The 26,140-nt window shown below is 35.4% G+C and overlaps 1 protein-coding gene across 3 annotated transcripts in view; it reads right to left on the bottom strand.

The window, feature by feature from the left end:
* LOC126725674 (wall-associated receptor kinase-like 8) overlaps positions 1–26,140 on the bottom strand; it is a 212,175-nt gene that overhangs the window by 4,993 nt on the left and 181,042 nt on the right. Inside the window, exon 1 of one of the 3 annotated variants that reach the window (XM_050430498.1) lies at positions 3,131–4,058. The exons of the other annotated variants lie outside the window; for them this stretch is intronic. Within the exon in view, the coding sequence (XP_050286455.1) occupies positions 3,131–4,049 (919 nt within the window). The 5' untranslated portion in view covers positions 4,050–4,058. Of the gene's footprint in view, positions 1–3,130; positions 4,059–26,140 lie in introns of those variants that run through there. 3 annotated transcript variants of the gene reach the window in all.

Below are 26,140 nucleotides of genomic sequence, written 5' to 3'. Positions count from 1 at the left end.
TTTTTATTATTTTTAGTTTTCAGTTTTTAGTAATATAAACGGTATTCAAACGCACACTTAGATTAAGTTAGAGTAGAATTTCTACTTTATATATATATCATTTAATATACAGAATTTAACTCTCCCTAAAGCCAAATCCTTGCTTAGCCATTGTTTGTATTGATGTTTCCACTTATTTCATAATCAAATTCCGTTAATAGTGAAAATAGCTCATAAAGAAATCACAAGTGAGGTAAATGTTTTATAAAGTAAACTATAAGAAAGGTTAGTGTCACAAAATAAAAGTGGTATGTGTAATTTACCCTAATAGTAATTATTTAATATGTCAACTACTTGAACGGTCCTCTAGTATGCCAAAATAATAATAATAATAATAATAATAATAATAATAATAATAAATAAAGTAAAAGGTAAATTAGAAAATTAATTTATTGGCCTTTTTTTTTTCTTTTAAAAAAATTATTTTGGGACATCCTAAAATTGAATAGATTTTTTTATTTTTTTTGCTGAGAATATAGAAAACTAACAATTTCAAAAGGAGAATATAAATATATATATATATATATATGTGTGTGTGTGTGTTATTTAAAATCACATATCATTCTTGAATATAATTTTATATAGAGTGATACTATGTATATTTTTAGATTTTGAAAAAAAAATTAAACTTTTATCGTGAAATGGATCTTTCTATTTTAAAGATCGATCATAGATCTTGGACGTCATCTTAGCCTCCATTCATTTTTAGATCTTTTTTTTTTTTTTTGGTTCTACTTTACTAATGGTCTGTTTAGATTGAGGAGAAATAGAGTCGAGTTGGTTAGAGTTTGTCCAAAATTAGCTTATTTTTAATCAATTTTACTCTACTTCCCTTCACTCTTCCTTTCTTCCACTCAATTCAAACAGCCCCCGAATCTTCATGACATAATCATCAAACATAATTGCAGTTAGTATATTTATTTGTTTTTGTAACAATTTCAACATATCATACCAAAGGTTATTTTTCATAAGAATATGTTCTATCAAAATTTATTTATTTAATTTATTCGGATTCATACTACTTGCAATAGTCTTACCAAATGCAATCTTAAACAAAATTAATAGTGTCCTGTTTAAAAGAAGAGAAAAAAAAAATTAAAGACACCTGTTATATTATCTATACTATTATTTAATGGATTTCCCTTGTTTGGATTCCTCATTTTTTTTAGTTCAAAATGCCCCTACACCCCTATGTTTAAGTAGAGACAAAAGTAAAGGGTAATCCGGTAAAAATGCAACTCTAACTCCTACTAAAACATTGCCTAAAAAATAGGATCACTCTTCTATTAATTTTCAAATCGATTTATTCACTTATAAATTAGATATTCAAAATAAAAATTATATATATACTGTAATAAATAAATAAAAAACACAGTTTTTTTCTACAAAATAAGACCACTAAAAAAAAAAAAGACCTTATCGCATGCGCTTAGATTTTCAAAATAAAAATTATATATATATATTGTAATAAAATAAAATAAAAAAATAAAATAAAAACTCAGTTTTTTTCTACAAAATAGGACCACTTAAAAAAAACAAAAGCCTCATCGCATGTGCGAAGCGCGTGTGATGAGGCTAGTAATATATTAACACGGTGACCCAACCACGCGTGTACATACTACGTACTTACATAGTATGTAGACCATATCCATGACTGTGACTTTTTTATTTTCCCCTTCTTCTTGAAAAGGCTATGACGGACTATTAATCTTTCTATTATATTATGTTTAACGTTTAACCCAAAAAAAAAAAAAAAAAATCTATCTATTATATATATATATATATCTATTAAAATTTGAATTCTTACAATTGGATACATGCAATGATAACATATGTTTCTTTCTCAAATCATTTCTTCTTAAACCCAAAGATTCACAAGGAAAATATGACTCAAAAAACTATTTATCTACACATTAGGATATGAACACATGTTCATATTCTAACGTGTCTAATGCATCAGTGCATTGAACACAAGCTTTATATATATATATATATATATAAACAGATGATGAATACAATAATGACACATGAATGTCCTTTTGTGAAAGCATACGATAATAATAGATTTCAAAACTCTTTCCATTGTCGTTTGAATCTCCTAATAAATTATTGTGATTTGCAAATATGTCCATGAATCCAAATGTATAGTTCTAATGATTTTTTTTTTTTTTTTTTTTTTTTGGGTAGAAAGGATAATAATGCATTAAACAGAAGAAGAACTACATGGCACGCTTAAAAAAAAAAAAAAAAAAAAAAAAAAACTAAATTCATTTTCTTTGTTTGCATTTAATAAAAATTTAAATTAATTCTAGGATTATTAAAATTTGTCTTAGGTACTTTTGCACAAATTTTATCTTTGTAACTAAGTTTCTATTGCTTAGTGCCATATGTGATTTTTTTTTCTTTTCTTTTCTTTTCAAGAAGCCAATTTTTTTTCCACATTGCCTATATGATTTAGAAATTCATATAATACAAGTACAACCAAATACCAATAGTTCATGTGAGTTAATTCTTAAAGAAACAAAGAAGTACAATCCACTTGCAGCCAAAGAAGAACAAATGCAATATTGTTCAATTAATAATTGGATAGAAAATTAAAACACCACACAAAATTTTTAAAAATATAATTAACAATGAAATATGTCATGTGACAACATTCCAAGAGTTATATGTAACTGATCGTAACTGACAAGAGGGAATATAAAAAAGGGTTGTTCAAATTTTCAAGCTATGAGATGAGATCGAATTTATAAAACATATTAACTTCCGTTTGTTATATGAATTATACCATTATTGTTCAATGAGTTTTATTTTTGTGTAAATATATATTTCATAAATTTTAAAAAATATTAAATACATTTTCGTGATATTATTTCATTTTCAGTTATAAAAGTCCATTAAATATAATAGAAAATCTAAATTGAGTTTGAAAAATATGTTTGCTAAGTACATTTCAAAGGAGCATGAAATGAAATTTCATTTCATTCGTATATTTACAAATAAATAAAATAAAATAAAATGAGTGAATTAAAGTAGTGAAAACTAGACGAATATGCTAGAAAATGAAAGCTTGTTGGTAACTGCAGTTTACCTTGACATCCCGTGGAAAGATAAGAATTTCCTTGGTATCCTTTAAGGCAATAATAATATTGGGCCCCGTAAAGTGTAGGATACCCTTCTGAGTTCCGTCTTCTCAGCTCGTTTGGATCCACGATAATAAAGTCATATGCTGTCCACTCCAGCACCACAGGAACGTATTCCAAAAACTGCACATTAATGTAAGAGATATCTTTTGAACTCAACCATTTATCATCTGCAAGGAAGGCAGATTTGCATTCTTCACTGACTTTATTTTCTTCTTTTATGCTTCTGAAACTTGCATTAAGTACTTGAATCCCAGGAGGGATTGTGGTCGTGCAGCAGTTGAAGCCTGAGCAGTTCTTAAGTTTGATGTCCTCTATCATGCTTTTATCAACGCAATTCGATTTGCATCCAACCACCACCATAGGAGTGGTGCCGGTCATTATGGCCAAGTTGTCGCAACCAACTGAAATGAATTTATCCCTATATGATGAGAAGAAAAAAGGACTACCTGAGATATTCACACCACCAATATGGCTGGAACTCCTATTCTTACAGTTGGAAGAAATAATTGGCATATTGACTCGAACGAGTCCCGGATCATTCCAAAAATAATTATCATTAAACGGATCAGTAATATTGATTTCCAGGACCTCCAAGCCAATTCTGGTTAGGAATGCTTTAGGAGAACCACCAGTTTCATTGCAAACAATTTTGAACCAGTCATTCAAGTAACAACCGGTAGTCTTTCCAAACGGGTATGGAATGTAAATATTGCCACAGCTATCAGAACAATTGGGTTTTGCTATAGGTGTTGGAGCTTCTGCTAACTCATAGGTCAGTAGAAGAAAGAAAGTAATTCGCATTACCACTTGCACAGCCATTTCTGGGTGTCTATAGTTCAACAAAGCAAAGCTCCTAGCCTTCATATATAAACCAAAGGATTGAGATCTTCTAGAGTTCCTAGGGTACTCTACTGTATAAAGTTCTATTAATCTTAACCATTCATTTATAATAAAAGGTCCAGATTTTTCCATATCATTAATCCACTAACAAATCTCCTAAAATAATGGTTTAAAAAATAAATATTCATAAATGATAATTATGGCCCTACCTCTTTTACCTAAATCAGGTCTCTAAGAAAACATCAAGTCATCTTTTCCTTTCCCTCTTGATTTTTCAATTTGTTCTACAAATCGTTTTGGTTGTTTTTTTTTTCTTTTAGTTGTTTTTTTTGAAATCGTTTTGTTTTGGTTGTTAATTTCATAGCATAGATTCGACTGAAATGGGACATAGAAAAATCATATTTTATGATCCTAAGTGCCAATCATGTACTTGAAAAAAAAAAAAAAAACATGTATATGCTTAATTTTAATAAAATTAATAGAAGATTAAAAAAATTGGAATGAAAACTTAGGTGTCTCTGCCATTCATATATCATATATATATATATATATATATGCTTCTTGGTCTATGTGCATAATAATCAATTTTATAAATAAGCAAATTTCTTTTGCATTTAATGCTGCAATGTCATAGCCACTATTTGCATTTAAGGTAATAACTATCATTTATGAGCAATTATCTTTTAAAATCATTATTTTTATAGATTTGTTAGTGGATTAATGATATGGCAAAATCTAGATCATTTATTATAAATGAAAGGTTCAGATTAAAAGAACTCTACATGGTAGAGTACCCTAGGAACTCTAAAGGATCTCAATCCATAAACCAATATATGTACGTAGCCTTAATTGCAAGAAAAGTATGTGTATCAAGAACCTCGATAGACATGAGTCCAAATTAATCTTCTGTCCCACTTTTCCTGCTCTACTCTATACTCCACCAATAAAAACTTGCCACATGTTTACCTAATTAATTAAATACTACTATTAATTAATAACGGTAGTATTAATTAGACAATAATGATAGTATTTAATTAATTAGGTGAACATGTGACAAGTTTTTATTGATGGAGTATAGAGTGGAACAGGAAAAGTGGGACAGAAGATTTGGACTCGACATTAAGTGGACCCAAATTCAAGGCATAATAATCTTCCAACTTGCATGACTTTTTATATGTGGGTGGAATTTAATGAGTTATATAAATGCCCATGAAATAGACATTAATTTTTCTAGGCCGAAAATATTTTTTTAGTTTTTATATTTTGGATAACAACTAATTTAGTCTATATTATTTTTAACTTACAATCAATTTAGTATTTATAGTTAACTCACCAATAAAAAATGTCTATGTGGCACACGGCATGCCCTAGCATACTTGAAGTTTACACAGCTAATAAAATAACAATAAAAAATGTAAGGTTGAATTCATTCAACCATCTAATTGGTTTTATTCCATGCCAAATTTGCTTGTAATTCAGCATTTAGTAACCCTGTATTTAGGTGGGTTTGGTGTAAGGGTAGTGAGTGAGATAGAGTGAAGATTGCTCAAGAGTGTGCAAGAAAACAGAGTGTCGCGGCTGGGACTCGCGGGTGGACTCGCGGCTGCAAGCCGCCAGAAGCTGCACACGTGCCAAGCATGCTGGAAGATGAACAGTCATGCTAGCTGGAGCACTACAGGACAAAACAGGACAACTGGCCATACGGTTAACTCGCGACTGGATCTCGCGACTTGGTCAAGCCGCGAGGTCAAGCCGCGAGCCACCTCTGTTTTGCCAAAACCTGACGTTTCACATTCCTCTCCACTCTAGTATAAATACCCCTTTAACCCACGATTGAAAGAGAGCTTCCAGAGAGAATTTTGAGAGAGAAACCCTAAAGAAAAACCAGATTGTTTCACCCACAATCTATACCTTAGAGTCTCTTCAAATTCCCTCACTCTCTTCCTCTCCATTGTCAAAACCTTGAGAGGCATTATACCAAACCTGGTTCTCACCATCATCATCTCTGTGAGACAGTCGTTTGGAGTTCTGGGAAGCAGTTAGGAAGGAGCCAATCTTCATTGATTGATGCTACGGCCTAGTAGCAGAATCCGGGAAGCTAGAAAAGAAAAAGGTTCGGCGCAACCTCGTTGGAGCAAGAAGCTTGGAGGGCTTAGGTGCACTGGGTAGATTAGGCTTGGAGGGTCTATTGCTGTCCTTGTATCCCAACTGTATTTTCTAGTGGATTGATTACCGCTTGGAGGGCGGCGGAGAGGTTTTTCGCCGAGGACTTCGGTTTCCTCTTCGATAACACATCGCGTGTTGTCTTTGTGTTTGCATCTTCCTTCCTCTCTATCTTTGCCTTTATATTATCTGCTGTGGATTTTATTCTGTTATGGCTTAGATAGTATTTAACCTATTTCACATTATAGCATATGTTAAGTTTCCGCACACTTGTTGTTTGACATATTGCTTGTGTTGGTTAAGTTAATTTTTGGGGGTCTAAACGTTCAAAGGTGTTTTGTACACGTTTTTGAACTTTCAATTGGTATCAGAGCGGGTACACTGCTGTTGGTTTCATTACCATTGTGTGATCCTTGACTCCCTTTTGAGATGGATAGGTCTCAATCCCTAAATGCACCTCCATATTTTGATGGTAGTAATTATGCTTTTTGGAAGGTTCGTATGAGAGCTTTTCTGTGTTCTATTGATGAATCCGTTTGGGATGCTGTTGAGATTGGTTGGACCAAACCTGAGGCAGCCAAATCCACATGGGATAAGGCAGCACTTGCTGCATCTAATGCTAACAGTAAAGCACTCAATGCTATTTTCTGTGGTGTGTCTCCAGATGAATTTCACAGGATTTCTCACATTACCATTGCCAAAGAAGCATGGGAGATTCTGGAAACCACTTATGAAGGCATGAAGAAAGTGAAAGACACCAAGTTACAAATGCTGACCACTCGGTTTGAGGAGCTTAAAATGAGTGAGGATGAGTCTTTTGACTCTTTCTATGAGAAACTAAATGAGGTGGTTGTCAGTAAGTTTAACTTGGGGGAGAAAACGGAGGACTTAAAGATTGTAAGGAAGATCCTTCGATCATTGCCGGAAAGTTTTCGTGCTAAAGTGACAGCCATTGAAGAGAGCAAGGATCTTGACGACATCAAAGTACAGGAGCTGGTTGGTTCTCTGCAGACTTATGAGATGTCGCTGTCCAATCAACGGAAGAGTAAATCCCTTGCTCTAAAGACCATTAATGAGAAGGTGGAAGATCAAGACTCATCGGGAGAAGATGTGGTGGACAAAGATGTAGCCTACCTTGTCAAAAATTTCAGAAAGTTTTTGAAATTCAAAAATAATGGCAAATTTGATGATAAAAGAAAATTCCAAAATTCTGGAAGGGAGAAGAGGGATTTCAAAAAGAAAGATGGAAAAGAATCCCAATCTACACAAGGTGTCACTTGTTTTGAATGTAACGGGCATGGACACTTTAAAAAGGAATGTCCGAATTATTTGAAATCGAAAGGCAAAGTGTATGCCACGACCTTGAGTGACTCAGACTCGTCTGACTCAGAATCTGAAGAGAGCTGTGATGGAGAGGGGAACTATTCAGCTTTTATGACTATTGCTCATGTTGAGTCTTCAGATGAGTTGAATCTACTTGTTCGAGACCTTGGAGAACATAGTGATGATGAATCACTAGGAATTGTTGGAGAATCAGAAGCTGAAGAAGAAGAAAGCACAGCAGATCTTCAAGAGAATTATAACTCACTCTTGGAGAAGTCGGGTGAATACACAAGGGTGGCCAAGGCTGCTGTGAGAAAAATGAAGAAGGCTGAGGGGGACTACAAAAGTCTCCTAATTCGATATAGGGAGGCCAAATGTGAGATAGAAACACTGAACGGTGAGTTGTCCGAAGCGTACACTAAAGTGAGATTTCTTGAGAATGAGGTTGTGCAAGCAAATGCAAAAATAGAGAGGGTCACCACCAAGAAGCTAGATGATGTTATATCATCTCAAAAGAGCTTTTCAGACAAATCCGGACTGGGATATACCGGAGGAAGTAGTTCATCTGGAAATGTCACTAAAGAAGTGAAGTTTGTAAAGGCCAAAGATCCAGTTGTAGCTGACCTTACTGGTGTGAAGCTCGAGGTGGAGGAGAAGAAGAATGTGGTGGACCAACGGATGCTGAATCATCGTAATCAGTCTGTGGGCAGGTCTGAATCTCGTGCCAAGTCACGTCCACGACCACAAAGAGGTCCTAGAGGAACGTATGTGTGCCATTATTGCGGACTTCAAGGGCACACTCGACCAAATTGCCAAAAGCTGAGAGCAAAGAACAGTGCAACTCCTCAAAGGTCAGGAGGACCCAGAAATGATAGAAGAATTTGGGCAGGTGATCAATCTAGAGGTCAAAATGGAGATCCCGGAATGATGAACGTGATGAAGATGATTGGTGCATTCACCAACTGCTTGGAAAGCTTCTCACGAAGGTTTGAAAGCCCTAACTCCCGTACCCAATCCTATAAGGAAATCACCCCAAACGCAAGTGACGTGCGGGTGAATAAGGGTACTCATGCATAAGCATTACAACATGTCTATGCATTAATACTTCCTATGCTTTATGACTATGTTTGTTTGGTATGCTTGTTGTTTTTGATTTTGGTTGATTGATTGTCTTCTTGTGAATATTTCGTAATTCTGTTTTATCAATCTTTTTGTTTCTTGTGTCAAAAATACAAAAATCACATAAAAATTAGAAAATCAAAAAGCTTGATTGACTTTGTTGAGTTTTGTCTCAAAACTTGTTTTGCCTTGTACCTTTGTGCTAATGGCTTTGTGCATTTTCGAGCATTGCTTGTTTTCATGCACCTATATCTCTGTGGGAAAAATCTTGAAATCTATGTGATTGTTGTAAATAGATCTTCAAACTTGTCATAAATGATTAGTGAATGGTTATGTTGATCTTGAGACATGCATAGACTTGTGTCTATATATCTTCCCACTTTTTATTTTTTAGTTTGTTAAAAAGAGCTCACCAAATGTAAATCTCCAAATGAAAAGAGATATTGAGCTGCAAAAGCCTGTCGCACATTCTAGTATTTAACTAGGAAAAAGGGTAAGCGACCTTATATTAAAAGTGAATGTTCATTCAAAAAGGCCAAAGGCCTGTTCTTCAAAGAGAAATGTTATATATCCCTCTCACAATGAGAGATGATTGCCTCAAAAGATCAAAAAGATCAGTTGTTATGATTGAAAGTGGAGTCAAATGAAAAGCTCCAAGTTATGTTATCAAGATGTGTGGGAGGTCATATATTCATATTTCTATAATTGAGATTGGTCACATGATCTAGTGCTAATTGTGTATGCCTTGGTTGAATTGATCATTGAAGCTTCACATTAGACAAAGGAATATCTCATTGTTGATATCCACACACAACACACAAGTTTATGTTCAATAAATGCCATATTCATTTGTGTGATTGTACTTGATAAAATGCGTTTTCACATGCTTAATATTTGTTAATTCAAGCACAAAAAGATTTTTGAGTGTTTTAGGTGTTTTTGAAAAGTATTTTGTTTGAAAAATCTGAAAATTTCAAAAATACTGTTTTGCCCTGTTTTGGCGGCTCAGTCGCGGGTATGTCAAGTCGCGAGCCTCAGTCGCATCTTCGCTGGTCACTTTTGGCGACTTGTTCGCGAGTGGAAGGCCCAGTCGCGAGGTTCACTCAGAGATTTTCGCGGCTCAGCTCGCGACTCACTCGCGGGTAGACCTTCCAGTTGCGAAAAACACTTAGAAAAATTTTTCAAAATTTTGTTCTTGAGTGCTTTGGCGGCTTGAGCTGGCGACTATGTGGCGACTTAATCAAGTCGCGAAAATCGCGTGTTTTACAGAAACAGGAGCAGTTTTTAAACCTCTTTCAGTTTTCCCTCGAACTTTTGTGACTGTTCATCTTCTCTCTAAACTCTCTCCTTCCCAAACACTCCGTGCTCCCTTTTCCAATCTCTAGTGTTGCACTCTTGTAGCTCAAAATCGTCAAGTTACAGGTATGGGTTTTCTGTTTTACACTCTTTTCTACTTGATTTTGTGCTTTTACCCTTTGATTTTTCGCATATGATTGTGTTTTTGAAATGGGTTTTTGTTTCGGTTTCTGCTCCTTGTTCTTGCTTAGCTTGTGGATGCTGTTGCTATAGTTTGTGTTAATGATAGTCATACTCTTATTGCTCTTCATCTTGTGCTTAGCTAAGTGTTTCCTTTATTTCAATCTGAACTTTGAGCTGTTGAGTTGTTTCTATTGGTTCTTTTTAAGGCTGTGAGTTTTACTGTGCTAGATTTGCATGTTTTAGTGTGTTAATCTGTGGGAAGCTTCTGTTAGGCTCAATATACTGTTTGTGTGTCATATCATTTTTCCATTATCTGTCTCAATGTCATTTATCTGCCTTTAGGATAGTTTCACCATGTTGTTCATGTGTTTCCTATCCTAGGCTTGGTTTATCCATATGTTTGAACTAAGTAGCTTGTTGTTTAAGTTTTTAAAGTTCATTTGTATGGTGGATATCTCTTTGTTAATTACATGGTACTGACTGGTTATGCACATATATTGCTCTATGTTGTTGTGGCCTTTTCTGATTGTTCACAGATGGCTCCCTCACCTCAAAAGAAGAAATCTACTGCAAAGAAGGCTGACAAAAGATTAAAGATGGATTCTAGACTGTTTAGATCAGTTCACCACTTTAAGAGATACAAGGATAACTTCTTGAATGCAGGAATCATTCAAGAGAGATTTGTAGATTTGGAGGACTTAAGGCAAACATTTATTCCCAGCTGTTTTGAAGGAAGAGGATGGGAAAAGCTTCTGGGTGGTTTCCCTGTTGTGTGTGAACCCTTAATTAGGGAATTTTACTCAAATGCTGTGATAAAGGATAATGAATTGAGTTGCTGGGTGAGGGGTAAAGAATTTGTCTTGGATGCTCATGTCATAGATAATGCATTAGGGCTTGAAGGATTAGATGATGAAGAATTTATCAATTACAAGGATAGGAGTGTGTCTATTGAAACAATTCAACAAAGGATAGGTGGGCAGAGAGAAGGGAAATGTTTGAATACCACTGCCTTTCCAGTGGACATGAGGTGCCTTATAATAATTATGATGTTTAACCTCTATCCCATTAAGAAATTGACTACAATCAACTGTGCTAGAGCAGTCTTTCTGATGGATCTCAAAGAAAAGAACTTCATAGACATAAGTTCCCACATTTATGACACCATTGTGGATGAGACTAGAACAACCTCTAGGCCTAAATTGATCTTTCCAAGTTTGCTAATGAGGATTTTTAGGAGTAAGGGTGTTCCAATCCCTCAAGACATCGGTCCCATGTCTACACCCTCTGCAATCAACAAGCTTACCTGCAAAAGGATAAGTGTTAGGCTTCCAGGAGAAGAAGATGAAGGTGATGAAGGAGAGGCTGCCCCAATGGAGACTGAAGCAGAGGCAGCAGGACTTGCATCAACTTCAACACCTAGGAGAAGTGGCAAAAGACACAGAGCTTCAACTTCTGCAGACACACCCCCAGATGCTTTCCAGATCATTCTGGAAAGGCTTGATGGGATCAGGGCAGTCCAAACTGAGCACTCTGACAGGATGAGAGCCATGCAAGACCAGATTGATGTCTTGGCTGCTACACTTGACAGCTTCACAACTCAGCATGACCAGTGACCCTTTGGCCATTCCTGTCAAAAAGGGGGAGAAGTTCATTGATGATTGAGAAGCAGAAAAGCAGCTCTTAAGGGGGAGTAATTAGTTGAGGGGGAGTTGCTAAAAACAGAAACTGTGTTTATATATGTTTATGATTTGAGTACTTTTAGTGTTTTTATGGTTTTGATACACTGTGTTTTGGTGTATAGCTGTTTCTAACTCATTTCATATACTCTTGGTTTAAACTTTAATATATGTTGTTGATATTATTCAAGATATTGTGTGTTTGTACCCATGTGCTTTTGTAAGCTTTTAGGGTTATTGTTTTATGCATAGTTTGTAGGCTTTATGGTGTGTACCTTGCTTAAGTGCAGCCTTTATGCTATGTTGAAATCAGTACTTTAATCTAAATGTTCTGCATTTTGGTTTATGTACTGTCACTCTTGTGCCTTTGTAGGATTGTTCCTAGATGCATATGCCTTGTGTGCTATGCATTGGTTGAGTGTTGAGCATACAAGTGTCTTGCCTTGTGCTTGTTAACTTGTATGTCCTTGTGTTCATTCCAAGTGTGAATGAGCACTGTGATCACTACCTTGTGGTGTTCACTTGGTTGATCAAGCCATGGTTTGTTTATTAACTCCATCTTTGCTTGATCTCATATTGCCTGTTTCATATGCATTTATAATTTTCTGCTTACAATGATCATGGTGTATTGTTGTGTTTCAGGAGTTTATGTTCATATGATTCAAGTGCTTCACAGCTTCTAGAGTTAGGTGTAAGTGAGTTTTGTTCAACTGTTCCCAACTCACATGTTAAGTCTAGAGTCTGTTTTAGGGTTTTGTCACGGAATAGCCAAAGGGGGAGATTGTAAGGTTGAATTCATTCAACCATCTAATTGGCTTTATTCCGTGCCAAATTTGCTTGTAATTCAGCATTTAGTAACCCTGTATTTAGGTGGGTTTGGTGTAAGGGTAGTGAGTGAGATAGAGTGAAGATTGCTCAAGAGTGTGCAAGAAAACAGAGTGTCGCGGCTGGGACTCGCGGGTGGACTCGCGGCTGCAAGCCGCCAGAAGCTGCACACGTGCCAAGCATGCTGGAAGATGAACAGTCATGCTAGCTGGAGCACTACAGGACAAAACAGGACAACTGGCCATACGGTTAACTCGCGACTGGATCTCGCGACTTGGTCAAGCCGCGAGGTCAAGCCGCGAGCCACCCCTGTTTTGCCAAAACCTGACGTTTCACATTCCTCTCCACTCTAGTATAAATACCCCTTTAACCCACGATTGAAAGAGAGCTTCCAGAGAGAATTTTGAGAGAGAAACCCTAAAGAAAAACCAGATTGTTTCACCCACAATCTATACCTTAGAGTCTCTTCAAATTCCCTCACTCTCTTCCTCTCCATTGTCAAAACCTTGAGAGGCATTATACCAAACCTGGTTCTCACCATCATCATCTCTGTGAGACAGTCGTTTGGAGTTCTGGGAAGCAGTTATGAAGGAGCCAATCTTCATTGGTTGATGCTACGGCCTAGTAGCGGAATCCGGGAAGCTAGAAAAGAAAAAGGTTCGGCGCAACCTCGTTGGAGCAAGAAGCTTGGAGGGCTTAGGTGCACTGGGTAGATTAGGCTTGGAGGGTCTATTGCTGTCCTTGTATCCCAACTGTATTTTCTAGTGGATTGATTACCGCTTGGAGGGCGGCGGAGAGGTTTTTTGCCGAGGACTTCAGTTTCCTCTTCGATAACACATCGCGTGTTGTCTTTGTGTTTGCATCTTCCTTCCTCTCTATCTTGGCCTTTATATTATTTGCTGTGGATTTTATTCTGTTATGGCTTAGATAGTATTTAACCTATTTCACATTATAGCATATGTTAAGTTTCCGCACACTTGTTGTTTGACATATTGCTTGTGTTGGTTAAGTTAATTTTTGGGGGTCTAAACGTTCAAAGGTGTTTTGTACACGTTTTTGAACTTTCAAAAAATATTACGTCAACATTTAAATTGATAAGTTTCAATAGGAATGACTTCCACTTAGAAATTGTCACCCTCATAATTTGGGTTTTGTGCAAAAATATTTGGTTGGATTTACCGCATCAAAGCCACTGGATTTGATCCAACACAAAGACACCAACCCGATTGAGAAACCCTCACCACTAGATTTGTTCTCCCTCTTTTTCTTTTTTCTTTTTTTCTTTTTTCCTCGTTTGGTTACGTACCAAGAAAGTCTTGCTTTCTGGGAAAATTTGCTAGAATTTTTTTTCTTCCAAAATTTCAATTTCTTTTTTGCTATTTCTGATTTGGATGTTTATCAATTATACAGAAGTGAGACGTTGTAGAATGTATCTATAAATTCAAAGATAGAAAAATCAAGAAAGTGGTTTTTTGTTGTGTTTGGTTGCCAAGAAAGTGCAAGAAAAGAAAAACAAATATTTCTACATTTTTTTCTTTAAAATTGAAAAAAACAATTATTATTATTATTCAATTTAAATGCTGATGTGGAATTTTTGTTATTATTTTATTAACATCAACTTCAAGTATGCCAGGTGTGCATGCCATGTGCCACATAAACATTTTTGTTAGATGTGTTGGAGTATATATATATAGAAAATAAAAAAGGAGAGAAATTTTATAATTTCCCATCAATTTTGTCCCTCCCCAAAATTGGGCAAAAAACCATTTCAACCTAAATGGTGGGCTCGAGGAGAAAATTACTGACCCTCACCATTTCACTCCCCCACCCCCCCCCCCCTCTTTCCCTCCCTACCAAGCATATACTCACCCCTATTTTCTCTTTCTCCCCAGTTAAATGGGCCCTAAGTGGAAAGAAATTCATTGCATAAGAACCACATAATAATCTTCCAACTTGCATTAAGTTATTGCAATTGGTGGAATTTTCATGAGATATAACTACCATGAAACAAACATCAATTCCCCTAATTCAACAAATCATATTATTCAACTTGATGTTTTCTCTTCTCCCCGATTAAATGGACCCTAAGTGGAAAGAAATTCATTGCATAAGAACCACATAATAATCTTCCAACTTGCATTAAGTTATTGCAATTGGTGGAATTTTCATGAGATACAACTCCCACGAAACAGACATTAATTTCCCTAATTCAACAAACCATATTATTCAACTTGATGTTATTTCTTCTCCCCAATTAAATGGCCCTAAGTGGAAAGAAATTCATTGCATAAGAACCACATAATAATCTTCCAACTTGCATGAAGTTATTGCAGTTGGTGGAATTTTCATGAGATATAACTCCCATGAAACAGACATTAATTTCCCTAATTCAACAAACCATATTATTCAACTTGATGTTTTCTCTTCTCCCCAATTAAATGGCCCTAAGTGGAAAGAAATTCATTGCATAAGAACCACATAATAATCTTCCAACTTGCATTAAGTTATTACAGTTGGTAGAATTTTCATGAGATATAACTCCTATGAAACAGACATTAATTTCCCTAATTCAACAAACCATATTATTCAACTCGATGTTTTCTCTTCTCCCCAATTAAATGGGCCCTAAGTGGAAAGAAATTCATTGCATAAGAACCACATGATAATCTTCCAACTTGCATTAAGTTATTGCAGTTGGTGGAATTTTCAAGGGATATAACTCCCATGAAACAAACATTAATTTCCCTAATTCAATAAACCATATTATTCAACTTGATTTTTTCTCTTCTCCCCAATTAAATGGCCCTAAGTGGAAGGAAATTCATTGCATAAGAACCACATAATAATCTTCCAACTTGCATGAAGTTATTGCAGTTAGTGGAATTTTCATGAGATATAACTCCCATGAAACAGACATTAATTTCCCTAATTCTGATAGGCCAAAAATGTAGTGACCCCTTGTGATAATTTAACCAATAAATTAGCCAAGTTAATTAATTAATTCAATTAACATGCAATATGCGTGGTAGCACAAATAAATCACCAACTAAGTTAATATGCATCGGAAAATAAAGTTGACACGGTGATTTATTTACAAATGGGGAAAACCTCCAAGGCAAAAACCCCCACCGGGTGATTTTAAGGTCACCACTGCTGAGAATCCACTATTATCACAACAAGCGGTTACAAGTAAAGGAATCCCAGTGCCTTACACCAACCTATAGTTGAACCCATATCCCAATACCCAATTGGACTTGTTCTGTAGTGACAATCTCTCATTTTCAATGCCCGGCTCCTAGTACATGACTAACCAATTGATGCACGGATCCAAGTACGTGACTAACCACCAACATGAGAAGAATGTTAGTTGCAAAGTTCTTCAATTCATCAACATGATGAAGATCACGAATCTCCTTGGTTACAAAACCCTATAGCGTACAAACGCAGTAATTTCTTCAAGAAAAAGATGAACTAGGGCATATGTCTCCAGTCACAATATGCTTGTAAAAAACTTTTTCACTAAGTTGTATCAGTTGTGACGGCCCTTAAAATAATCCTTATATATGTTTAAGGTTGTGAGAAAAGAAATCCTAAACATGTATACACAGATTTGTGTGAAATTAGATCTAAAAAACTGATTTTTGTAAATCTTGATAGATTGCTTATCTGTTGAGCAGTTGTTGAGCATCGGGCTTACACAACCTTTTAAACTTTGATAGATTCTATCTATCGAGTTTTAAAATCCAGCACTTCTTCATTTGATTCTTGGACAAATTTTCATGGTTTTAACACTTAGACTTGAACTCTTGTTCCTTGAAGTATTAAACACATCCTAGATCTACCCAATTATAAGTAAAATGTGTTTTGTCAAAGAATTAGTCAATTCTAAATGACATATGTTCCTAACATGATTCTCACATGTCCTAACAATCTCCTCTTTTGGAAATCCATGACAAAACCACAACAAAAAAATGATCATATGAGAGAAGTCATAAATCACTCAACTCATACTCACTTGCTGAATACAATAAAATCTAATTCTAACACAAACTCTTGAAAATTTTTGCAAGAAGAGAGTTCATGGCAAGAAAGACTTTGACAACCTATATTTCTAAAACACTTTAAACAAAACTCATCATTGCATCTTAGTGTGAAACCGAAATATAAGATTGCATACAATTAATAAAAAACATGTGCATAAAGAGAGAAAAGAAACAACACATAAAGAGATAAGTGAAAGAAAGTAGTAACAACCTCAATATATATATCAACATAAGTACAAGGTTTGCCATCACAATGTAAGAATAATGTATCTGAAAAGTAAAGAAAAGAAAAGATACAATAAGTCCTCACTACATCTCTCATAAAAAGAAAAACACTCCCCCTAACAAAAATATCTGTCTCCTATACTAACTCTCCCCCTAAGAACATGACTACTCTCATACCCAAAACTACTCCCCATTTTTGTCACGAATGGCAAAGGGAAAGTAACTTAAGCAGTCATCTCATCGTCACCAGAAGAGCTAGCATCATCGTCCTCATTAGCATTATCACTACCGGAGCCATCATCATTCTTATCCTCTGAAGCCGGTGTAGATGGAGAAGAAGAAGTAGTGAAACCACCCATGACAGCCTGTCGTCGTGCGAAATGACCAACACAGGTGTTCACCTAACACAACTCATCACTGAAAGTGTCAAGGCGAGCATCCATGTGCACAAGCTGTGCCATGATGGCCTCGAAAGTCACTCCACTCGCAAAAGAAGAAGGAGCGGAAGAAGGCGGAGTTGTCACCACCTTGATCCGTGGCCACTTTGGTCAAAGTTGGGCCTCACTCCGTTGAACGGTCGCTACATCTATGGCACACATGACGGAAAAGTGTGAAGACTCAGGATAGGAGATAGACATATGGTGGAGAATCCACGTGATAGCGGAAGGGAAAATGTGCTTATCACAGGTCACCATATCTCTATAGACATATATAACAGAGAGTATGAAATGAAAGGGAAAAACTATAGTAAGTCCCTCAAGTAGGGATAACAAAAATCGAGCACGAGACTTAGTAATAGAGTTATAGTGAGATAAGGGAAAAAGAACAAATGTCATCACCATATTAAGGAATCTCGGACCTTTTGCAAAGCTCGAGCAAGAGGTGTTTTGACGGTCACCCCAAAATGAAGGTGTCTCACAAAAGAGAGACGAGAGTTCGTCTTTGGACACAATCCTAAGACAATCACAATCGAGGTAGTCAACAAACTCTACCCTTGGTACGTGTAGCACCTCGGATATAAGATTCAGAGTGACTACAATGTACGTACCTCGAACTCGAGTGATAAAATGAGGTACAGAATTGTTGAATCCGTGCATATTGGAGTAAAACTCCTATATGATCACGGACGGACAAGTGACCAGGATGCCACACAATGACTCCCAACCCCTATTGTAGATGATAGTGGGAAGGTCAGTATTGGAAAAATCCAGAAGGACAACTTGGCATTTCGAATGAATGCCGCGTTATGAAAAGTTCTCCGAAAAGTCCTTATGGGCTTTATCATCACAGAACCTGACATGAGAGGGGTAGAATCAGAAGTAGATGCCCTAGAATAAAGAGGGTTCCGAGACGGAGTAGACTTGCTCTTTGGTTCCATCAAGCAATCTAACCGAGAGAGAGAGAGAGAGAGAGAGAGAGAGAGAGAGAGAGAAGAAGAAGAAGAAGAAGAAGAAGAAGAAAAGAACCAACACAAATTAATATCAATAAGACAGAAAAAAAATTGGTACATATGCATGAAAAATGCATGAACATGTGACATGAAAAAGTAATAACATCATGGGCTTAGCCCGATCCAATCCTACCAGCACACATCATTTCAACATATTAAGCACACATCTAAAATGCATGAATCATTGTTAAAATGCAAATGTGATGCAATGCATGATCATTTAAAATCATTTAAACAAAAACCAACCCATAAATTTTGTGAAAAACTCATCAATTTTGAAAAACCCCAAAATTTTCAAAAATTCCAAAAAGTTAGGTCAAAAGAGATGAAGTACATGATTAAATGAGAGAAGAGAGAACATACCAGAGAAAGAAAGATCATACAAGGCCAAAAAACTTCTGGGTTTGAGGTTTAGAGAGAGAGAGATGAGATTGGGGAGCTGAAGGGACATATTCTGTCGAGAGAGATCGAAGAGAAATGAGATAAAATATCGTTGAAGCTTATATATAGAAATCATGATTCTCGACGGATCGAAAGGTGTCGAGATTTAAATCTTGCCAGATGGAGCTATTGAGAGGTGTCCACAGCAAAGTGACCGATGGATGGAGAAGCTACCGAGAATCTATCGTGCATACAAAAACTTCCTAGATGGATTGAGAAGCTGTTGAGCAGCTATCAAGACAAATTCTCAAAAACTTCGATGAATCGAAATTGCAATAATAGTTGTCAAGAAAGGAAAATCAAGAGGCTCAATAGATAGCCTAGTTGTCGAGAGGAATCGAGAAGCTGTCGAGATTGCTCAAAAATAGTTTTTCAAAGAAGAGAAAAACATAGATATGAATGCAATCAAACATGCTACTCAACCAAAGATCCAAACAACATTTTAAACTCTCAAAAACATCTCTCAACAAGAAAATATCAAGCATTTAGATCCAAAACACACTCACACACTAAACAAGTCTAACAAATTTTATATTTCAAAAACAAGTCAAGACAGTTTAGTGAGTATACATTAACACATGTATTGCTTGTGATGGCCAAATCACATTGTACCGGCACATGTATCACGAGTAGCAAAGAATATTGCGTGTTGTGTGTGAAAAATATTGCAAGATTGCATAAGTTTCTACATGTTATGACGACTTGAGATATGAGAAAATCACTTTAACTCACACACAATCATAATTGCTTGATGGAGACTATCACCTTCGAGGTACATCCTATAACTCCCACATCTCTTAGAAGACCCACTTGCAATCATATATAAACCATTTTGATTCTTTTTGCTTTTATTTTTCTTTGCATATTTTCTTTTGTAAAGCATATCATGTATGGGCATATGAGAGAAAGAAAAGAAATACCCAATAATGTTAAGCTTTTGACATTGCATATACCAAAAATCCATTCTTGTTTTGATTGATGATAAAAGAGTAGTCGTGACAGGTATAGATGTATGTACATGACAATTTTGTGTACATTAATTTAAGTAGATGCATGTATATATGTCATGAGAATCCATAATGGATAATTAATTAATTGTGTAACTTATTACCATTTCTTGGATGTAATTACCATTTGTTTTATGATTAGGGGTATGCACCAAGATTGGATGATCCATCAACAGGAACGTTTAATAGGTGCTCTAGAGATACATTTCAGATATATGGACCATGCTCATACCAAATCTGCTATGTCTACCTTTACAGGAGTGGATTCGATGGTTGTATGCCTGAGAAAGTGACAATCTATGGTTATAACACCAAGTTTGCTACAGTTTATTACAACACTTACATTCCTATTGATGTTTGGTATGGATTCAATCTTTGTAATGGAGCTTTAGTCAGTATAATGTAGGAGGAGAAAGATGTTTCTCTCTATTTCATTTTGGGGCTTGTCAAAACTGGTTTTTGTTTGGTCTTTTGATCTTTTCTAGCCCTCTCTTGTCTTGGGTGCTTAATTAGTGACATATGAACAAAATAAATCATTAATAAAAGTGTTCATTATCATATGCAAGTGCTTTTAAGGAAGCAACAATACAATTTCAACTCAGTTTGGTTGTCATACTCTAAGTTTCTGTAATTTTTCATTAAGTATAATTTAAAAAGTTTTTGATATTGAGTCATTAGGGTTCTAGGTGTGAAGAACCAAAGTTGGAACCTATACCTCAACAAGAAATCCCTAGAGCTTGATTTGACCGTTCCCTTAAGTCAATCTAATCAACAACAAAACTAGCCAGTTAGTAAGCTTTAGAACTCAAAGGCCAAGACCAAAATAGGCCCCAACCAAGTAAAACTTGACTTGAGGATGTTTTGTGAAATCTCCTTCTTTGATTCACTATTTTCTAGTGAATCTTGCATATATTTGTCTCCCCATTGAAAAAGTGCCTTTTATGGCTCTATATAGTGGTAAAATAAGGGTGTGGGGCAGCTTCCAAATGATGTGGAATTCTTTCCACAGACTTAATTGCAAAAAGATTTCCTTTCATATAATTTTGGAACCCTAGCTGAGTGCGCATACCCTAAGTATGCGTACACATGCTTCAATTGTGAGTGTGCATATGCATGTATGCATACGTGCACTTAGGGTTTCCAACAGCCTTTCTTTTCCAAAAATAGGTTTATTCTTCCAAAAATAATTTTATTTTCTCCATAAATAATTCCTCAAGTCAATTTTTACAAGATTGGGCCTTAAATCAACCTTAGGCCTTAGAGTAATGTCGTCATTAGGGAATAGGGGCCCAAGTCGTAAGGGGTACAAAATGAGGTGTCTACACCCAATAGAAGTAGAACAACATGACAATCATATCATTGTAAACATAATATTGACAAAGTTCGAGTAGAGTGCTAGCGGTTTGGTGAGTGGTATCTTTACAAATTTCTTAGCATGAATGCAATTGGCAGTACTAGTTGGTGATACTGTATTTTTTACCAGCTATAAATTTTGCTATAAGTTTTAGTCCTAAATTAAAGGATTTCATGGTTTCAATAGTTAACCCTCTTTTTTTTTTTTTTTATTAATTTTAATTTGGTTTTTTAAATTTAACTGAGCTTTAATTGAAATTTGACCATGTGATTGGATTAAATTTGGAATTATGTTTAAGATCATGAAATTCCTTTTTTTTTTTTTAGAGTTTCAACTTATGGCGTACGCTCCTGATGATAGCTCTTTGTCATTAGACCAAGACACCAATCAATTTTTGGTGTAGGCGGGGATTGAACCCCAGATCTCTTATTCAACCATCAGAGACTTTACCAATTGAGCTAACTAGAACCCACATGAAATTCCTTTTAACTTAAGTAGTCATGGCCAAAAATTGAACTTGAATCAAATGAGGTAGCACTTAACTAATGAAATTACCATTTTACATTTTAATTGTGCAAAAAGTATTTAATTTTCTATAGAACCCATGCTAAAAGTTTAGTGTATTTCCTTAGAAAATTCGTACTAAATATACCATTTAGGTCTCATTTATTAAGCATGGCATTAAAGTTTTGAGCATCAAATTAATTAATGAAATTTAAAATATTTTCATAAATTACGTATTTTTTGTTTTTTTATTTGGGTCCATTTACTTTGACATATTTGGTCCTTTATTTTTATTAGGTCATACATGTAATTTTTATTTAAAGATGAAATTAATTAATTTAATGGATAGAGATGTCAAATTTATTGTGAGTTATTATTTGTTGGTTTAAAGTCTATGTCAGAAAGTGCAAACCATATTTTTTTTTTTTTTGAGAAACCAAAAAAAAAAAAAAAAAAAAAAAAAACGAATTAAACGACGCTACATAAATTTCTATCCATAAAGCGATATGTAAATGCTTTTGCATATGGTCATGCTTGCAATTAAATATTTATTTGTTATTTTAAAGATTTATGACCTGTCTAAATTGCTTCTCTAATTAAACCTTTTGCTTCTCATATAAGATTTGTGACCTGTCTAAGAGCATCCTGCCTCTGAGCAACAGTAGATCTGTAAAAAGTTAATGGCGAAATGGAAATCTTTCCATTGGTGAATTAGTTGCAAAATCCATAGTAAAAAACTAAAGGTACTAAATTAGTTTGGTTTGTGGCAGTGGTTTCGTTCTTAGTTCAAGTTGCGGTTTTGAATATATATATATAGTCTCAAAAAACTATTGTACTATTAACTATCAATTCCTTCTTCTCTCACACACACATACACCCAAAAAAAAAAATTATCAATTCCAAAAATAAAATCTGTTTTTTATTTTCGAAAAACTTTTTTCCCAACTTACCAAGTGCTTTTTTATTTATTAAAAACAAATTTCAGCTAATAGAAAGCTAAAAACATTACCAAACATTACCTAATACTTTTGTGGGTTTATGTCTAATTTGAGCTTCAGCGAATCAGCATAAGAGAGCAATTTGTTTGTGATTTGTTCATAGGGGTAAAATCAGCTCTTTCCTTTGAATTGTGCAGTGGATTGGATGATTTTTAAAAGTAAATATTTTATCATTTTTAGGTGTTTGTTTATATGTAAAATGTAGTCAAATTTGTAAAAAAATCCTTTAAAAACTTAGTAAAACATTTTACAAAAACAAACAGTGGTCCTCCCCTCATCTAGTGGCTAGGTCATCGATTTGGTGTGCTAGGCAACCAATGCCAATAATTTGGTCGCCGAAGTCGCCAATTTGATTGCTGGAGTTGCCACTCAGCTAGCCGATATTGATGGTCAAGTCATAGGAGTTGCCAATCTTGCATCCAAACGACAGTCTGGTCACCGATGGTTTCGATAGTTGGAGTTGCTAGTTTTGGTGGTTTGTGCTTGAAATATTTTACATGTAACTTATTCCAAACATCTAAAACTATTTTATTAAAAATGGTTAACATAGAAAATATTTTACTTCCAAACAAATTTTACATTATTTACAAATTTTACATTATTTTTCTCTTGTTTTCTTTGCTGAGTTGTTGGGTTTAGGGTTCTAGGCATGTATGAGTATGCATGCTTCATGCATGCATACGTATACAATTGGGATGCGCATGAACACTCCTGTTTAGAAACCCTAAATCACTTTTTTCTTCGTTTTTTTGTTTTGTTTTCCTTCACATGTTTGGTCGTTGTTTAAGTATACCTTTCTTATTTCATGCCTTTGTTTATCTGCTTTAACATGTTTTGTTCTTTTTAGTAATCAGATCTTGAACATGCATATGAATATGAACAAGCATTGATTTATAAGTGTTGTGATGTAGTAAAGTAAGTGAGGTAAGTCATGCATAAATCACATGAACATGTATTTGGATGTTTACGTTTTGAGTTGCTTAATATGCTTGGTTGAATATCATGAGTTTGATGCTTGGATATTTAGATGTGTCTACTCTGATTTGCCTTGTGATGCCGTTGTTTTGTTGGTTTGTGTTGAATACCATGATAGATGAATGTTAGCCTTAGGGATGATATGTCATGTTTTCTTGCTTTAGATGCATGTTAAAATGTGTGTGAGTTAGAATAACATGTTAAAAGACCCTTTAATGAGATTAAGATTTGGAACACAATGAGTGGAGGCCAACCCATGGGTCGGGTGGAGTTGGGTTCCTAACACCTTTCCATCCCCATACCCAAACTCCTGACATGTGCTCTGGTAAAGATCAGTCCTTCCACAAGGGAACTATATTTATGGTTCCTAGACTTAATTTAAGTGGCAACTCCATTTACACCCTCTACCATGGTCCATCCTAAACCAAGGCATACTTCCCACGAGAAGCCTAAAAGCTCGTTGCGGGCGCTTTCGCCTACTATGGGCATAACAAAAAATGAGAGACATCACCTACTTATATGGTCTAGGAACTATGAATATAGCATCCTTTCGAGAAAAGACCTTTGATCTTACTACTAGAGTTTAGGTACGCTCTTGGGCAGGTGTTAGGCAGCCAAGATCGCCCAACCTTAAGGTTGGCCTCCCATCATTGTGCCTTATACCTTAACCTCATTAAAAGCACTCTCAACACTTGTATCTATACTCACACACACACTAACACACATCTATGCATACAATCATGGTATCTTTCATCCCAAAACACACATACTTATCAATCTAAAACAAAAAAGAGCCAAGGCACAAAAGAAAACCCTAGAATTTATCTAACATGTGAAAACCTATCATGCATCTACAACAAGGCAACAAGCAAACATATTACAAAACTCTTATCATACATCTAAGCATGTTCTATCATATCATCAAGGTGAAACCCTAATACAATGCATAAACATCGCTAATGCATGGCTTATCCTTTACTTACCTCTTCATAGCACAACACCTATGGCATCAATGCATGAACATGTGAATGAATGGAATTACTATTAGGAAACCCTAATCTATACATGTGATAACAAAAAAATATGTTAAAAGGTAAACAAACAGTTATGGGGTTTGAAACATATGAAAATAAGGCTACACTGAATACACATGTGGATGCAGAAACAAAACAAACAAAAATTAGGGTTTCTAGGTTACAGCATCATGCACGCTGATACAGGTCAATGTACGCATGAGTTTAGCCTGTGTGCATAGGCTAGATCATGCGTACGCAAATCCTTACCCAAGAAACCTAATTTACATAGAAACAGAGTAGAAGCCAAAGAAAATGTAAAATGTAAAATCTAGCAACCTAACATGCTTAAAGACATAAAGAAAACCTAAAACTAACCTAAACAAACATCTGTAAACATAAGCTAAACAACAGAAACAAATTAAAACAAGTATTAAAGGCAAAAAAGAAAAAAAAAAGTTTAAAAGGATACCTTAAAGCAAAAGCTCCTAAGCTTGATTTTTGACCATTCCCCTCAGTCAAATCTATCACAATTCAATAAAATAATGATTAGCAATCTTAAACTCAAAGGATTGGGGCCAAAAAAAGTCTCAATCAAATAAAAATGACTTGAGGGTATTTTATGAAAAACTCCATTTTGATTCACTATTTTTTAGTGAATCTTAGGTTTTTCCCTTGGAATTTCAAGGTGTTTTGAAAGTGTACCATGTAAGGCTTTATATAATGTAAAAAATTGGGTTTGGAACGGCTCCCAGACGATGTGGGATTCATTCCAAACCTCAGTCATTATTGCAGAAAGCTTGTCTTTCATATACTTCTGAAACCCTAGTTGCGTACACAAGAATGTGTCTGCGTACGCATGCATTGGCTCTTATACGTGGGCTGCAACCCACGTACACAGTCCGAAGACTACTTTGGTCATTTTATTTCCAAAAAATAGAATTTTGCTCATTTAAAAGGTTATATTTTCCATTTTAATACTCCTCAAATCAATTTAATATCTGATTAGGCTCCAAACTGGCCTTGGGCCTTAGAGTTCGAGCATCATTGGGGAACGGGGCCTGAGTCGCAAGGGATACAAAATGCGGTGTCTACACTCCTCATTGGGCCATGATAGAGTATTGCCTCAAAAGTAAGGAAGCTCTACCCATATAAGTAGTTATGCTATCCAAATTCCACCTCACTATGACATGATCATGCATACATACATATGTTAAAATATTTTCATATTGTTGTGTGTAGGGGCCTTTTGTATTTTTGGGCTAAGACCCTTTCTACTGTGGGTCGAAGAGTTGGGCCTAGCCCACTATCTTTGTAGGACCTTGCTAAGGGGCCAGTCTGTGCACAAGACAAACATACCAAAAGAAAGACAACAAGTAATATATATATTTATGTGTGAGCACATGAATACACACACACACACACACACACACACACACACACACACACACACACACACACATGTTGTGGTAGAAAGATTAGTCAAAAGAACTGTTAGTAATTAAATGAAGTTAAAGTAG

Source organism: Quercus robur, chromosome 5, assembly GCF_932294415.1.
Source record: "Quercus robur chromosome 5, dhQueRobu3.1, whole genome shotgun sequence".
Taxonomy (NCBI): Eukaryota; Viridiplantae; Streptophyta; class Magnoliopsida; order Fagales; family Fagaceae; genus Quercus; species Quercus robur.
Note: the sequence above shows the minus strand (reverse complement) of the source record. Positions and strands in the feature narration are given on the sequence as shown.